Consider the following 15483-nt stretch of genomic DNA (forward strand, 5'->3'; position numbering starts at 1 on the left):
CAGTCGAGGGTTGGAAATCCAGCCATGTGCATTTCTCTGTCCATCTTTAGTGAAGTGATTGTCGATGGAGTGAGATTTGTTTCCCAGTATGGTTGTAGTGAAAGGTGTGTGGAACTTTGCTTTTGTGGATGCATTTTTAACAGGGAGGCTTGCAGTAAAGTTAAGAATGATAGTTATATACTTATATGTCTATTATTATTATTTTTATTTTTATTTGGTTGTGCTGGGTCTTAGTTGCAGCAGGCGGGCTCCTTAGTTGCGGCTTGCTGGCTCCTTAGTTGTGGCTTGCGAACTCTTAGTTGAGGCCTGCATGTGGGATCTAGTTCCTTGATCAGGGATCGAACCCAGGCCCTCTGCATTGGGAGAGTGGAGTCTTGACCACTGAGCCACCAGGGAAGTCCCTATATGTCTGTTATTGATATTTCCATGTTAGTGAACATTTTCTTAGACATTAATAAATGGAGCATACTGTGTCCATAATAATAAATTTTCAATAATTTAATATTTAGTTAACTTAATATTTAATAAGTATTAAATAATAATAACATAAATACTAAATTAACATCTTAATGCCATTGAATTGTCAGTCTTGATTTCCCCCTAAAGACTGCTGTCTTCTTTTGTATCCCCCAGTTTTTGTGCCTCCCAGATGGGCACCCATTTAATAGTGAGCTTGTTTGAGTTGCGTGTCTGGACCTCAGAGCTCACACTGACCTGGTGGTGCGGGTGGGGTGGGCTGGTGAGGAGGCGGGAGGATCACGTCTGTGCAGCGTCTTGCGTTAAGTACTTTATAAATGTTATTTAATCAAAGAAAACTTAAGAACTCAAACCCAAAAATGATGAGAAAGAAGGAATCCAGGGTAAAAGGAGACATGCCTGGTGTTTCCCATATGTCATTCAGGAAGTTTGCGCTCCGTTTAGATGGTCTGAGGAAGGTACACGAACCCCAAACCTGGCTTTCTTCACCGGCTGTCCCATGTGATTCTTACCGGTTGTGTTTTGGGTCTCGTCTCCTGTCCTGTCCACCTCCCTCCTCAGGGTGTCAACGTGTGGGCCTTGGTGGCGGCCATCATCCTCCTGTCCAGCAGCGTCAATGACATCCAGCAGCTGCTCTTCTGCCTCCGGCGGCCCAGCTCCACAGTGACCATGCCAGACATCACCGAGACTCTGTACTGCATTGCCGTGTTGCTCTACGCCATGAGGGAGAAAGGGATCAACATCAGCAACCGGTAACTGGCCCCCGCCCTGCCCCTTCCCCGCGTTACCGCTGGGCGAGCCCCACCACCCACTGCTCCGCCAGGTTCTCCGTGAGGTTTGAGTGCAGTGATGCAGGCAGGCGGGCTCTGTGAACGTGAGGTGCCGTGGGGTCGTACACCATCCCCAAGATAGTGTTTACCTACAGGGCTGTTGAGCCTGGAGTGGACGGAGCCTTCTGTGTTCATACGTGGCTACATTTTGTTCCCCAAAGAGCACATCCTGGTCTGTCTCCTTTGCCTCTGCCCATCGCAGCCAGGCATCTCTCCCAGAACCGTGCTCTCCAAATATTTACCTCCAACAGTGCAGGTAAATATAGCTCAGCTCTAGGTATATTTAAACCCTTTTCTTCCCTTTTTTTCATAAAATGGTGGTACATATTTTATTTTTAGCAATGATTAGGAGTCTAAAAAACATCTGAGGAAAAATAAGATACAGGTCATGACTGAATTTGAAAATCTCTAATCTGCTTTTTTCCTGTTAGGATTCACTACAACATTTTCTATTGCCTGTATCTTCAGGAGAATTCCTGTGCTCAGGCCACAGAAGTCAAAGAGGAACCATCGGTCTGGCCAGGGTATGTCTGTAAGGGTGTGTGTGTGTGGACGTCTTTGATTCCTGACTCTCATACTTGAAGAGGAAAAGGTGTTTTGTTTTAACCACTTTATTGAGTTATAATTTACATTAAATAAAATTCACCCATTTTAATTGTATAATTCAATAATTTTTAGTAGATTTACTGAGTGTGCAACTAACATCATAACCTAGTTTTAGAACAATTTAATCACCCTAAGGGGAGGCGGCCCTCCCCTTTTTTCTGGTTAAATTTTATTCGTCCCATTTGGTTTCCTGTTTCATTTTTGACAGTCTATCACCTGATCTTTTCAATTCCTTATTCTTTTCCTGATTTCTCTTCTGTAATGATTATAGCAAGAAAACAACCATCCAGCTGACACATGAACAACAGCTGATCCTAAGCCATAAGATGGAACCTCTCCAGGTGGTAAAAATTATGGCATTTGCAGGTAAGGGGGCTGCCATTCCTGGAATGCCTCTTACCACCTTACCCACCACCTGCCAGAATATCTTTACCTTAATCTATTATTGAACTGCTGCAATTAAATCATCTAAAAAGCAGTTGCCAAGGGATAAGTGCTTTTTCTTACCACTCCAGGGGGGCATCCACACTGGGCTTCCTGCTGAACAAATGGTCCATAGGAGTTTGTTTGTGGGGTAGATGCCACTGGGATTGATCCAGCCTATTATGTATCATCATATCTGCACAGACACTGATTGCTTATGGGGCGGTAGGTCATGTGAATCCCTTGTTCAGACAGTGTCAGGAGCTCCTTGATTTCTATAGGGTGAAGTCTGGAAGGGCCTCCTACCTTTGGTTCTAACATACATTACTCAGTCAGCTAATTGTGCTTCCTGGCTCTTAAAGTACTTGGTTGCTCTTTGAACCTTTGCTTATACTATTTTCTCTACCTGGAATGCCTTCCCGCTTCTTTTCTGCCTAAATATCGTACTAAAAACAACAGCCACTTTATCAAATGTCTGCCCTGTGCTAATCCTAACATTCTGTGAGGTTGGTTTATTTATTTATTTTTTGGCTGCACTGCGTGGCATGGAGGATCCTAATTCCCCAGGGATTGAACCCATGCCCTCTGCGGTGGAAGTGTGGATGGCCAGGGAATTTCTGGTTCATTTTATGTATGAGGTTTTAAAGCTCAGGGAAATTAAAATGATGTGGTCCAGATTAAATGAGCAAATACGTGGTGGAGGTGGAATTCAAAGCTGGATCTATTTCTCTCCAGAAACGTGCCTGTTCGCCTACCCTCCCCGTCCCCTACTTCCTCTATCTCTCTGCCATCTGACGTTGACCCCCGTCACTTCTGTGTCTTCTTGGTGGAGGCTTCCTCAGCCCTTTGAGATCTCCGTGATTCTGAACTCTCACTGTGACTAATCTGTATTAACTGTTTGGTGCCTGATTACATAGGAAGAATAGCCAACACACACCTTCTGTAAACACCTCCACACTATGTCATTGATCTGTTGATCTTCAAACAGCCCTGGTAGGTAGGAAAGGAGGTGCTATTTTTCTTCTTTCATAGGCGAGATTTTCTTTTTTGTTTCCAGATCCATATTCTTTTTCACTCTACTGTGTTATCATTATTCTCTTTTTTTTTGTTCCAATTGTTCCAACTGTGTTGGTGTTTTATTCCCAACTAGATTGTAATGCAGGAACCTTGCTTTGTGTTTGTGACATGCCTAGTGTAGGGCTGAATGTGCAGTAGGTGCTCAGGAAATACTTGTTCAGTGGGTGACAGTTGACTAACTGAATAACTGAATGAAAGGTGGGGAGGGGGGGGTAGATAGGATAGTTCAGAACAGGTTGGAAGGATCCTTGAATCTCATTTTCATGCTCTTGCTGTCGAAGCATGAATGGTGCCTAGGCCAGCATAGCTACTGTTTATGAGTTCCTCTGCTGGGTACCTGGGTAATTATCCTGCACACCCTATGAGGTCAGTGTTACCCACACAGGCTGAGGAGCAGACTGAAGTGGCCCCTTTAGAGCTGCAGGATCTGCTACCCCAACCCAGGTGGCTCTGTCTTGAGTCTGCTGCTCCCTTCACAGCACTGTTTTTAATTTTCATCAGTACTGGAGAACTTGCCACTGTCTGGTCCCAGACAAGCGGGGAGATAGGCATGGGTGGGACCCGATTATAGCGTCTGTGGGAACCGTTATTCCTGGTCAGAGGGTCACCTCCCTTGCTCTTGGCTTCCTCAGGTACTGGGAAGACCTCCACCCTGGTCAAGTACGCTGAGAAGTGGTCTGAGAGCAGGTTTCTGTACGTGACCTTCAACAAGAGCATCGCCAAGCAGGCCGAGCTCGTCTTCCCCAGCAATGTCATCTGCAAGACCTTCCACTCCATGGCCTACGGGCACATCGGGCGCAAGTGAGCATCATGGTGCCACTGTTGCCATTACGTCCAGTTACTGCTCTCACGTTGCAGTCAGTACACCACAGTGACTCGGAGAAAACTTAGTGCTTTATCTTCACTTACAGGCAGGGAATATGGCCATAGATTGAGTAATTTTTACTTCCCCCATAGAGATATATTGCTACTGAGGGAAGCTTAACACTGTCTCACTGAGGGAGGCATTTTCATGTCTCGAACTGAGGCACAGAAGGTCAGAGTGACTTGCCTAAAGTTCAGGGCATCACCAGTCTGGTTGACCCATTCAGGCTTTCCTCAGAAGCTGGAGGGGAGAAGACGGGGCTGAGGGGCACTTGTTCCAGGCACCCAGGGCCTCTGAGCCATGTCCTCTTGGACGAGAAAGCTTCAGGGAGCTTCGAGGGTCCCCCCCTGGGGCCTCCTGGAGTCTGGTCCACACCTTGGAACAGTGGTATCTGCTGTGAGCCACTTCGTCTCCTGGGTTATTAGATGTGAATTCTGGAAAGCGTAACGGAGCCCTTTCCAATCCTACGAGGACCTCACTCAGCTCCTCAGGCTTTTTTTTGTCACCTGTATGTGCCACTTCCAGTGACCTGGTGGTGTCATTGGAGAGAAGGGGGCAGACCTGGGGGAGACACTAAATCGCGAGTTGCCACAAAAGCCAACCCGGTGCCTTTGGGACGTGCATTGCAGGTACCAATTGAAGAAGAAGTTGAATCTCTTCAAGTTAACCCCCTTCATGGTCAACTCTGTCCTCGCTGAAGGGAAGGGTGGCTTCATAAGGGCCAAGCTAGTATGTAAGACTCTGGAAAACTTCTTTGCCTCGGCTGACGACGAGCTGACGATCGACCACGTGCCCATCTGGTGTAAGAACAGCCAGGGACAGAGAGTCATGGTCGAGCAGAGCGAGAAGCTTGTGAGTGTCTCAGTCCCTTTGGAGTTAGGGCTCGGGAGGAACAAGGGCTCAACACGGTGCCAGCTTGTACTGGTCTTTGATGTCTCTAGAGCTGCTGGCAGGAGGTAGAGGTGGAGGGGAGACCCTAGGCCAGTTGTGCTGGCTGCGAAGTATATAGGGTTTTCTGTGAAGAGCACTCATCTTGCTTAGTCCTCAGCCTGGTCCTCCATTTCACAGATGGGGCTCCTGCCCAGGGCTTATAAGAGCTCGTCGTGGGGTCTGCTGGTCCAGGGTCTAAAGATGTGATTCTCTTTTCTAATTTTTATCAAGTCTTTTCAGTCATTGACCACACTTTTTATGAATTAACTCTTGGTCATAAATCTAGAGGAATCATCCAGCCTTTCTTGGTTCATCAGATGCTGTGCTCCCTGAGCGATGCTCTACCTCTGGGTGTGGTCCAGCCCCTGGCTTTTGCCCATCTGGGCGCCTGACGTTGACATGAGGCCCTCGTGGAGCCGGGGGAGGTCGGGGGAGGGGGGCTGCCGTTCACCGTGAGCTGGGGCCTTTGCTTTGACCCCTGCACATGGACATGAACTCCTGATTTCAGGGTCATGACCTTCACATCACCGTGTCACTTGCTTTCTAGAACGGTGTCCTCGAAGCGAGCCGACTTTGGGACAACATGCGGAAGCTGGGCGAGTGCAAGGAGGAAGCTTACCATATGACGCACGACGGTACGCACGCGCCCAGTCCTGAGCCCCGCCGTGGACCTGCCTCATTCCGATTTCTGACTCTTCTGCCCCTTCTTGTAGGCTACTTGAAACTCTGGCAGCTCAGCAAGCCTCTGCTGGCCTCTTTTGACGCCATCTTTGTGGACGAGGCCCAGGACTGTACCCCAGGTGATAAACCATTCAGGACACCAGTAGTCCCAAACACATAGCAACAGTGTTGTGAATGTGTAAGAGGACACGTGTGTGCATAAGTCGATGATTCTTGTCTGTCATGAGGAGGAGCGCATGACGCTTAGTCATTCAGAAACCCTTTGCTGTCTGACTGTGGATTTCAGCACTTGTCTCTCCACCCCCACCCCTCACCCAAAGGAGACTTAATTTTCTCTAAATGTTTTGCTTGCGTTATTCTTAAAATATTGGCTGAGCCTAGGTCACCAGATGATTGGGTTGAGACTCATGTGGAGGGGGAAAAGGTAGTCAATTTAGAGTGAACAATTTGTGTTGTGTATTTTTCCAGTGGCTGATAGAAAATAGTGTGACTAGGTCATTTTGGGGCCTTAAATTATAATATCAGAGAAGATAACTTGCCTCATTTTATATTTGCCTATGTGGTTTCTTATACTCAATAATTTATTCAGGAGTAAAAATAATCTGCATTCGTAGGGTTAGAAGCTGTTTCTTTTGTTTGTTATAAAATCATTTCTTTGGACTGAGTGCACCTATGCTGGAGGGAAAGATAACTGTTGTCCAGTGTGCAAGCGTTTTCATCCTTTTCTGTCTTAAGTTTGGTTTCTTTTTGCTCCGTGGGTTGGTGTCGCTTCAGAGCCCTTACTTTCCATCTTCTTGGTCGCAGCGATCATGAACATAGTTCTGTCTCAGCCATGTGGGAAAATCTTCGTGGGGGACCCACACCAACAGATCTATACCTTCCGAGGTGCAGTCAACGCTCTGTTCACAGTCCCTCACACGCACGTCTTCTATCTCACACAGGTAAGCGCTGTCTTTTCTTCCCAGTCCCCAGACGCGTATATACACGCAAGCCTTGTGGCTCCCCACCCTGGTTCTCCAGTGTTGACTATGTGCCAGGCCCCGTGTAAGGCTCTTCATGAGGCTCACTGTGTGTAGCAAATCCGTGCCTCTAAGCAGTGGCTCTCCGTGGTTCTCAGGGGGTCTGCAAAGTCAAAACTGTTTTCATAATAGTTATCTGCCTCTTGCACTATGTTGACATTTGCACTGATGATGCAAAGTCAGTGGTGAGACTGTGGCTGAGAATCTCGGCTTTGGCACCAGCCGGTCCTAGCAGTTGCCTTATTCTTCACTGCAAGGCACTGAGTCAAAAAAGAAAGTAGGCAGTTCACTAAGAACATCTTTTGTTTTTAAGAGTACTATTTTTTTTAATATTTATTTTTATTTATTATCTTCATTGTAGCACACAGGATCTTCTGGTTGCAGCATGCAAACTCTTAGTTGTGGCATGCATATGGGATCTAGTTCCCTGACCAGGGATCGAACCTGGGCCCCCTGCATTGGGGGCGCAGAGTCTTAACCACTGGACCACCAGGGAAGTCCCTACTAAGAACATCCTTGATGGCACAGGAAAAATGATTAATTTCATTACTGTAGACCCTTGAGTCCGTCTCTCTCACAGTCTGTGTGATGAAATGGGAAGTAGGATGAAGTCCTTCTGCCCCTGCAGTGTGCTGCTGTCTGACCAGGAGCACTTTTGTGATTGTGTTGTGAGCTCCACCGCTGCTTCTTTCGTTTGTGCTTGAACGAGCAGCTGACAGACCAATTCTGGTTATTCAGACTTGGGGATTTGGCATTTTCTCAAAAACGCATGCTATGAGCTGTGACTTCAAGGAAAACAGCTGACATATGTATTGCCGAAGATAAACTTGCTTTCAAGTGAAATCCAGATTTTGGAAACCTTGTCTCCAGCATGAGCATGGCAATTCCTGGGGCCTTGATTATCTGGAAAAGCTGTTACATGTTCCTCCCCTTTTCAGCACTCATCTTTGTGAGGCTGTCACACCAGGCTGGATGCAGACAGAGCTCTGAGATTCGGCTGTCTTAAGCTGGGCACTAAAAACATTTGCAAAAATGTAAAAACAGTGCCACTCTTCTCTCTAACTTCTGTTTTGGAAAATACCATTTAAAAATTTTTTTTTTATTTTTTGGCTGCGTCGGGTCTTGTTGCTGCGCGCGGGCTTTCTCTAGTTGCGGTGAGTGGGGGCTACTCTTTGTTGCGGTGTGCAGGCTTCTCATTGCGGTGGCTTCTCTTGTTGTGGAGCACGGGCTCTAGGCATGCGGGCTTCAGTAGTTGCAGCATGAGGGCTCAGTAGTTGCGGCGTGTGGGCTCTAGGGCACCGCCGTGGGCCCAGTAGTTGTGGCTCTCAGGCTCTAGAGTGCAGGCTCAGTAGTTGTGGCGCATGGGCTTAGTTGCTCCATGGCATGTGGATCTTCCCGGACCAGGGCTCGAACCCGTGTCCCCTGCATTGACAGGTGGATTCTTAACCACTGTGCCACCAGGGAAGTCCTGAAAAATACCGTTTTAAAAATATGTTCTGTATGTTATCATGTAATGGGATTATTGTTATATTGAAATGCACTAAAGTTGCTAACGTGGTAATTGTAGGTAGGTACAACTCACGTAAATGATAAGCATCTTTGGGTGCTCACTAATTTTTTAAAGTATGAGGAGTCCTGAGACTAAAAGGTGTGAAAACCACTGCTTTTAAAAACCTCACTTCTAGTAAGAGGATGTGAGACTGCCAGCGAAAGTGCCAGCGTCATCTAAACTGTGTTCTGTTCTTTTCTAGGAGGCCCTGTAGCCCACTCAGTGACCTTATTTCCTGGAGTTTCCCTTGTTTGCTGTAGTGACTTAGGGTGGCGTCAACCCAGAGGAATTTTTTTTAATAGACGTTTTTTAGTTTCAGATATATAGAAGAGTTGAGAAGATAGTATGGAAAGTTCTTACACATCCTACATTCAGTTTCTTTTATTATTCACGTCTTATATTCGTGTGGTACATTTGCTACAGTTAATGAACTACTGTGGATACATTATTATAAACTAAAGTCCATCGTTTATTCAGATTTCCTTGGTTTTTTACCAAATGTCCTTTTTCTATTCCAGGATCTTATTCAGGTGACCCTATCTGCATTCAGTTGTCAAGTCTTCTTAGGCTCCTATTGGCTGTGCTCTGTGGTTTCTCACGCTTGTCTTTTTTTTGGACCTTGAAGAGGACTGGTTAGGTGTTCTGTCGGATACCCCTCTGTTGGTGTTTGTCTGGTGGTTGCACTGATGTTTTGGGAGGAAGGCCTTGGAAGAAAAATTGCCATTTTCATTACAAGGTATTGGGGGCCCGTACTGTCAACGTGGTTTATTTATTTATTTATTTATTTGAAAAATATTTATTTATTTATTTGGTTGCACTGGGTCTTAGTTACGGCAGGCGGGCTCCTTAGTTGTGGCATGTGAACTCTCAGCTGGGGCATGCATATGGGATCTAGTTCCCCAACCAGGGATCGAACCTGGGCCCCCTGCCTTGGGAGTGTGTAGTCTTACCCACTGCGCCACCAGGGAAGTCCCCCATCAACATGATTTATAACTGATGATGTTGTCTTGGTCCCCTGGCTGAAGTGGTGCTTGGCAGTTCCCTTCACCGTGAAGTGACTCCCCCCGCCACCCCTCCACACTGTGTGCCTTGGAAGGAAGTCACTGCCCTCAGTGCTCACTCGGGAACAAGAGTTGGAGTGTCTACATAGATTATTCGGAATTCTTCTGCAAAGGAGATTTTGTGTCTTCTCTTCCATTTATTTATTCATTTATTCATTTGTGTCAGTATAGACTCGTGGATCTTTATAATTTGAGTTATGGCTCACTTAGAATAGTTCTATAGCAACAAAGTACTGTTTGTTGAAAGTCTTGCTTTCCTTAGGCTGTGTTATTGATATTCACCAAAGTACATAATACTTCATTACCTTAAGTTATAAGTGAATGGAAAAAGGCAATAAATACCACGAGTTTGGGCAAGAATGGTGTCTTTCCAGCTACAGTGGTCAAGGGATTAGTGTGTTGGGCCGCGTTTTGAAGTTACTGCCATGCAGCACGGCAGGGGGAGGGCAGGGAACGCTCAGGAAATGGTGATTGGTCCTGTGGCCGGTTATGTAGGGTTTGAATCGATGTTGAGGGAGCCTCAGGGGGCAGGGAGAGACCCCCTTCCTCCCTTAATTTTCTGTATAATATACGCTTCTTTGTTAGAGGCAGTTTGGAAAGAATGGTAGATTTGCTTAAAAGAAAAGTTTGCTGCTGGTCTCGGGGAACGAAGGGGCTTAAGGCTGTCCAGGCTGCAGGAGTCCTGAAAGTCCATACGTCACCTTTTCTTCGTAGAGTGCTCGTCCTTTTTGTGGCGAGGCACGGGGCTTGATGAACACATGAGGGAAAGATTCAAGTGGCAGAGGGAAAGAGGCCAAGTTGGGGATGCATGAGGTAGGGGTCTCTGAGCTGCGCTGGGAGCAGTGGTAAGAAAACGACTGTAGAAAACATGGTGGAAGATTGTCAAGGTTTGGATTTGGGGGCAAGAGATAAAGAAAAGCAGGTAACTCTCAGGTTTCAAGATAGAAAATGCTATTCTGAAAACTTAGAATGGTGATTCTTTGCTTTCCAAGCTCCTGTTCTGTGTAAGTCAGTTTACAGTAGGGAATTTCCAAGTACCCATTCCAGGTCGGGCAAGTCAGAGATGCTCAGTGGGGTTTGGCGAGGCCAGGCCTTGGCAGTGGTAGCAATGCGCTCACGTTCTTCAGGGGGTGTTAACTCCTTTCATTGTGTTGTTCTCCCACAGAGTTTTAGGTTTGGTGTGGAAATTGCCTATGTGGGAGCTACAATCTTGGATGTCTGCAAGCGAGTAAGAAAAAAGACTTTGGTTGGAGGCAACCATCAGAGTAAGGCTTTCAGTTACACGTATTTGTTACACAGATTAGCTTCCCTCTTTATCTGGATTTGCCCTAGAGTTTGTGCTCTCTCCCAAAAGGTGGCATTCGAGGTGACACGAAGGGGCAGGTGGCCCTGCTGTCCCGGACCAACGCCAACGTGTTTGATGAGGCCGTCCGGGTGACGGAAGGAGAAGTGCCTGCCCGGATCCACCTGATAGGGGTAGGAGTGCGTTTCTGTTCTCTGCTCTCGCCCGGAAACATTGCCGACACACAGAGCCATTGAAAACGGCCCACATGTCCAGGCTTACTCTGCACACAGGCATTTGGGTTTGTGACTGTTCCCGAGCCTGCGCTGTGAAGTCCTTCCCCCTGGCCATTCTGGTCCAGCGAGTCCTGTAAAGTCTGGCCCAGCAAGGACTGTGGACCTTTTCCTCCGTTATTTAAAAAAAAAAAAAAGAATGCCCTTCTAACCTGTGTGCATGCCGGACTGCCAGCTGCCTGTGAGTGTCCTGGGGTGTGATGATCAGTCGTGTAAGACAAGCGAGGTGAGGGCACAGCTGGGAGGTGCCCGGGGCTCCAGATGCAGAGTGGACACTGGTTCTAGCTCTGCTTCTTCACTAACTGTGTGTGGCTTGTGGCAGGCGACTCAGCCCCTCTGTCTCTGGGACAGCGACACTGCTTGTTTCACAGGGAAGCTAAGAGGGTTGAGTGACATGTGTATGGCGTTTTTAACTCTTGGAAGCAAGAGTTTTATGTCTAAGAGACATTCATCCGTTCATGTATGAAAAAAATATTTTCTAGGGCCTACTATGTGTAGACCCTCAGTACATACAGTAAGTGAATCAAAATAAAAAATTTCTGATGCTCCTTTTTTTAATTTATAAAGATTATGTAACCAAGTTACAGAAGTTTTGGAAATTAAAAGGAAAAAAATCACCCTTAATCTCAGTGTTTTATGTAAAAATTCTCATTTTTGCTAATTATTTATGTCTTTGGCCTTATAGTTGTGTATTTTTACACAATTGCATTTAGAGAGTGCAAAAAAGAGTATGTGTTTTTTACTCCACCCACGAGCATATTTTCTCCCATGTTGCTATTTGAGTGACTTTACAATACTTTCTCAGTGGATGTAGCATAGTTTAGCCATCTTTGTTATTGTAAGGAAATGGTACTGTTGGAGCATCTTCCACGCCAGGCAGGATGTGAGCTTGTCCTCTCCCCTGTCTCACTCCCACATGTGTCATCCCGCTTGATCACTTCTGGTTACGTTATAATCTGTACTGTCTTATTTTGGTCTCAGTTTGATGTTAATGTTTTATGTGTCCCTTCCCCAAATGATCTAAACCCTTGGAGTGTGGAGCCTTTGTCCTGGGCCCCAGTCAGTGCTCAGTACATGCTTCCCAGTAGAGGTGGGCTGAACTGGGAGGGTCAGGCCCTCTCCTCCAGGAGCTGACCTTTTAACAGATCCAGTACCTGTAGACAGTCTAGTTCTTTCCTCAGAAGGAACAGCGGCAAGTGTTTGTGCTCCACGCTCAGTATTCAGGTCTCGTCTGTCTTCTTTGCTGCAGCTGTTTTATATTCGTGGAAGGTAGATGATTTAAATTGCCTTCTTTGACATGAAAGCAACATGCAGCTAGTTCTTGCCGTTTTTTTAAACGTAGGAGAAGTCTGAGGGAGCAGCCAGAGCTTAGCACTGGGTCATCCCGAGTTTGCAGGCTGCGTTGTGACCTCTGCTTTTGTGCGTAATGAAGGTTCCCACTCGATGTCTTTATGCATTGGGTGCAATTTGAGATCTGTTTCCAAAAAAAGCGTCTCATTTCAAAATCCCACCTCTACATTTGCTTTACTTTGTCCTGTTAACAACAGTAACAAAAATAAAACAAAATTAAAAACAACAAAACACCAAAAAATTCCCACCGAAAAACTTTTTCAGGGGATTAAATCATTTGGATTGGACAGAATCATTGATATTTGGACGCTCCTTCAGCCGGAGGAAGAACGGAAGAGACGTGAGTGTCCTCCTTGCTGCGTGGGGTGGACGCAAGCACACAGTGGCGGGGTGGAGGAGAGCGGGCAGGTTCTGAGTCAGTTCCCGTTTGCTCTGGAGGAGCCAGTGTGGCTTCTTCTCATCAGCGGTGGGATGCCAGAGACCTCCTGTTTTCAGAGGCACCGATGGCTCTTTCCAGACCCTTTTCTCAGGAGTCTAAGTTTCTCTGTCACGCTGGCCCCTAGGCCGTCTTCCCCGCCATCTTTCTGTCTGCCCGGGTGACCTCACACACCGAGACTTCTGCATGGGCCCCATGTGATCCTTTCTAATTTTCTGTAGCACTTTCGTTTTTTCATTACTGCACAATTTCGAATCCCTGAGAAGCAGACAAGGATGTCAGCAGGGCTCTTGACCCTGAGTTTGGAGCTGGAGGGGCTATGGCACAGGTCACTGCGCTGACTTGCCCAGGCACCCACGGCAGGTTAGTGATGCCGTCGAGCCTGGACCTGGGTCTCCAGCTCTGAGACCATTCATTTATCATGTGGTCAGTGAGGAGTGCACGTCGGTGCAGCCTGTGTCACCTTGACCCCTACGCCTGTTCCCTCTAGGAAACCTCGTCATTAAAGACAGGTTCATCAGAAGGTGGGTGCACAGAGAGGGCTTCAGTGGCTTCAAGCGGTATGTGACTGCGGCCGAGGACAAGGAGCTGGAAGCCAAGATTGCGGTCGTGGAGAAGTACAACATCCGGATTCCAGAGCTGGTGGAAAGGATAGAGAGATGCCACATAGAGGACTTGGACTTTGCAGGTGAGGGACACGGGGGCTCTTCACTTCCCCCTGGGGGCGGGGGCAGCCCGCCTCTGGTGCCTCTTGCCAGCGTGGACATCATGGGTGACTAGGGGCGGCTGTGTCAGTGGAACAAGGCTGCTGTTCTCCTGTGGCCCCTTTATTTCTGTTCTACTTCCAGCCCGTAGAAGGGGCTCCCGAGTCCCATCTCTGCTACCGGCTGACCCTTGGCAAACCCCCAGCCTCTTCTGGGCCTCTGTCCCCTCGTGCGTAGGAAGCAGGCGGTGGGCAGCCGCCATGAGCTCTGGACTGGAACTCGGCCGTGTTCGCAACACCTGCAACGAATTTCTACTTTCCCCTTGTCTTTTTTTTGTTTCTCCCTTTTTTATTCTGACTGAGGTTTCCTCTTTCCCCCTTTTTCTGCAGAGCCGCACCCAGGCAAGAAAACGTAATTAGCGTTTTGGGAGTGGTGGGAAGTGTAAGCTTTTCACCTCTTTCCTTTCTTTCCCAGTCACCCCCTCATCTGCCCGTCCGCTGTGTTTCTGTTCCAGAGTACATCTTGGGCACTGTGCACAAGGCCAAAGGCCTGGAGTTTGACACTGTGCATGTCCTAGATGATTTCGTGAAAGTGCCTTGTGCTAGGCACAACCTCGCTCAGCTGCCCCACTTCAGAGTCGGTAAGGAGACCGCTGGCGCCTCACTGCAGGGCTGCCTTGCTTTTTCTTGCACGGTGTGGCTCCTTGGAAGGATCCTTCTAGAACAAGAAAATCCTCCTGCTCCTAAATTTGTTGTTTTTAGACTGTGTGTTTAGAAAAACTGAGCCTCCAGGGTCCACCTCCCTCAGGGCTGCTCGGAGGGCAGCTGTGTTTATTGCATCCTGTTTAACCTGCACCGGCTCTTCAGCTGTGGGTTTTTCCCCATCAGACAGAAGCTCTAAAACAGTTTACCTGCTCGCCAAGGTGTTTTCTTTAATTAATTCTCCTTTTTATTAAAGAGGCCCGAAAATCATACAAGGGATTAGTGTAAGCACTCTATCATTTGTCTGCTTTTGTATCAGTTTATACTCAAGGCTACCTGTTAAACTCTAAGCATCTAAGCATCAGTGCTGTTTTGTTTTTTTTTTTTTTTTTTTGTGGTACGTGGGCCTCTCACTGTTGTGGCCTCTCCCGTTGTGGAGCACAGGCTCCGGACGCGCAGGCTCAGCGGCCATGGCTCACGGGCCCAGCCGCTCCGCGGCATGTGGGATCCCCCCGGACTGGGGCACGAACCCGTGTCCCCTGCATCGGCAGGCGGACTCTCAACCACTTGCGCCACCAGGGAAGCCCAGTGTTGTTGTTTTGGTTTTAAGTCTTATAATAAAACCATTTGAAGTTTTCCCACAAACAGACACAAAAGCTCTCTGTTAGTCATGGAGTCAAAGTGTGGGTGTTCTGTGCCCCTAATCTGTTAGAGTTTTGTTTCTTTTCGGAGTTGGTGTTTGTAGGAAAATTTTGCTTATAAAGCCAGCAAATCCTGAGGGTTTTTTGGGGCGATGGGGCGTAGTAAACTTTTTTTTTTTTGGCTGTGTTGGGTCTTCATTGCTGCACGCGCGCTTTGCACACGGGCTTTCTCTAGTTGCGGTGAGCAGGGACTGCTCTTTGTTGTGGTGCATGGGCTTCTCATTGCAGTGGCTTCTCTTGTTGCGGAGCACGGGCTCTAGGCGCACAGGCTTTAGTAGTTGCAGCACGTGGGCTCAGTAATTGCGGCACAGGCTCTAGGGCGTGTGGGCTTCAGTAGTTGCAGCACGTGGGCTCAGTAGTTGCAGCATGTGAGTCCTAGAGCACGTGGGCTTCAGTAGTTGAGGCATGTGGGCTCAGTAGTTGTGGCGCGGGCTCTAGGATGCATGGACTTCAGTAGTTGTGCATGGGTTCAGTAATTGTGGCTTGTGGGCTCTTGAG

At 47.5% G+C, this 15483-nt stretch overlaps 1 protein-coding gene across 4 annotated transcripts in view; it reads left to right on the forward strand.

Moving 5' to 3' along the window:
- Window positions 1–15483, forward strand: part of FBH1 (F-box DNA helicase 1) — a 142164-nt gene that overhangs the window by 17927 nt on the left and 108754 nt on the right. For 3 of the 4 annotated variants that reach the window (XR_013827173.1, XM_079913757.1, XM_079913756.1), the window contains exons 6-18: window positions 1039–1229; window positions 1739–1831; window positions 2185–2279; window positions 4046–4214; window positions 4908–5130; window positions 5756–5843; window positions 5922–6008; window positions 6694–6830; window positions 10684–10783; window positions 10873–10994; window positions 12708–12783; window positions 13370–13567; window positions 14098–14223. Coding sequence is in view for 3 of the 4 variants with exons in the window: in XM_079913757.1 (XP_079769883.1) it covers window positions 1039–1229; window positions 1739–1831; window positions 2185–2279; window positions 4046–4214; window positions 4908–5130; window positions 5756–5843; window positions 5922–6008; window positions 6694–6830; window positions 10684–10783; window positions 10873–10994; window positions 12708–12783; window positions 13370–13567; window positions 14098–14223 (1705 nt within the window). In the remaining variant the exon portion in view is untranslated. The remainder of the gene's footprint in view (window positions 1–1038; window positions 1230–1738; window positions 1832–2184; window positions 2280–4045; window positions 4215–4907; window positions 5131–5755; window positions 5844–5921; window positions 6009–6693; window positions 6831–10683; window positions 10784–10872; window positions 10995–12707; window positions 12784–13369; window positions 13568–14097; window positions 14224–15483) is intronic. The other variant, XM_079913758.1, reaches the window with a different exon arrangement.

This window comes from Stenella coeruleoalba (assembly GCF_951394435.1).
Source record: "Stenella coeruleoalba genome assembly, chromosome: 2".
Classification (NCBI taxonomy): Eukaryota; Metazoa; Chordata; class Mammalia; order Artiodactyla; family Delphinidae; genus Stenella; species Stenella coeruleoalba.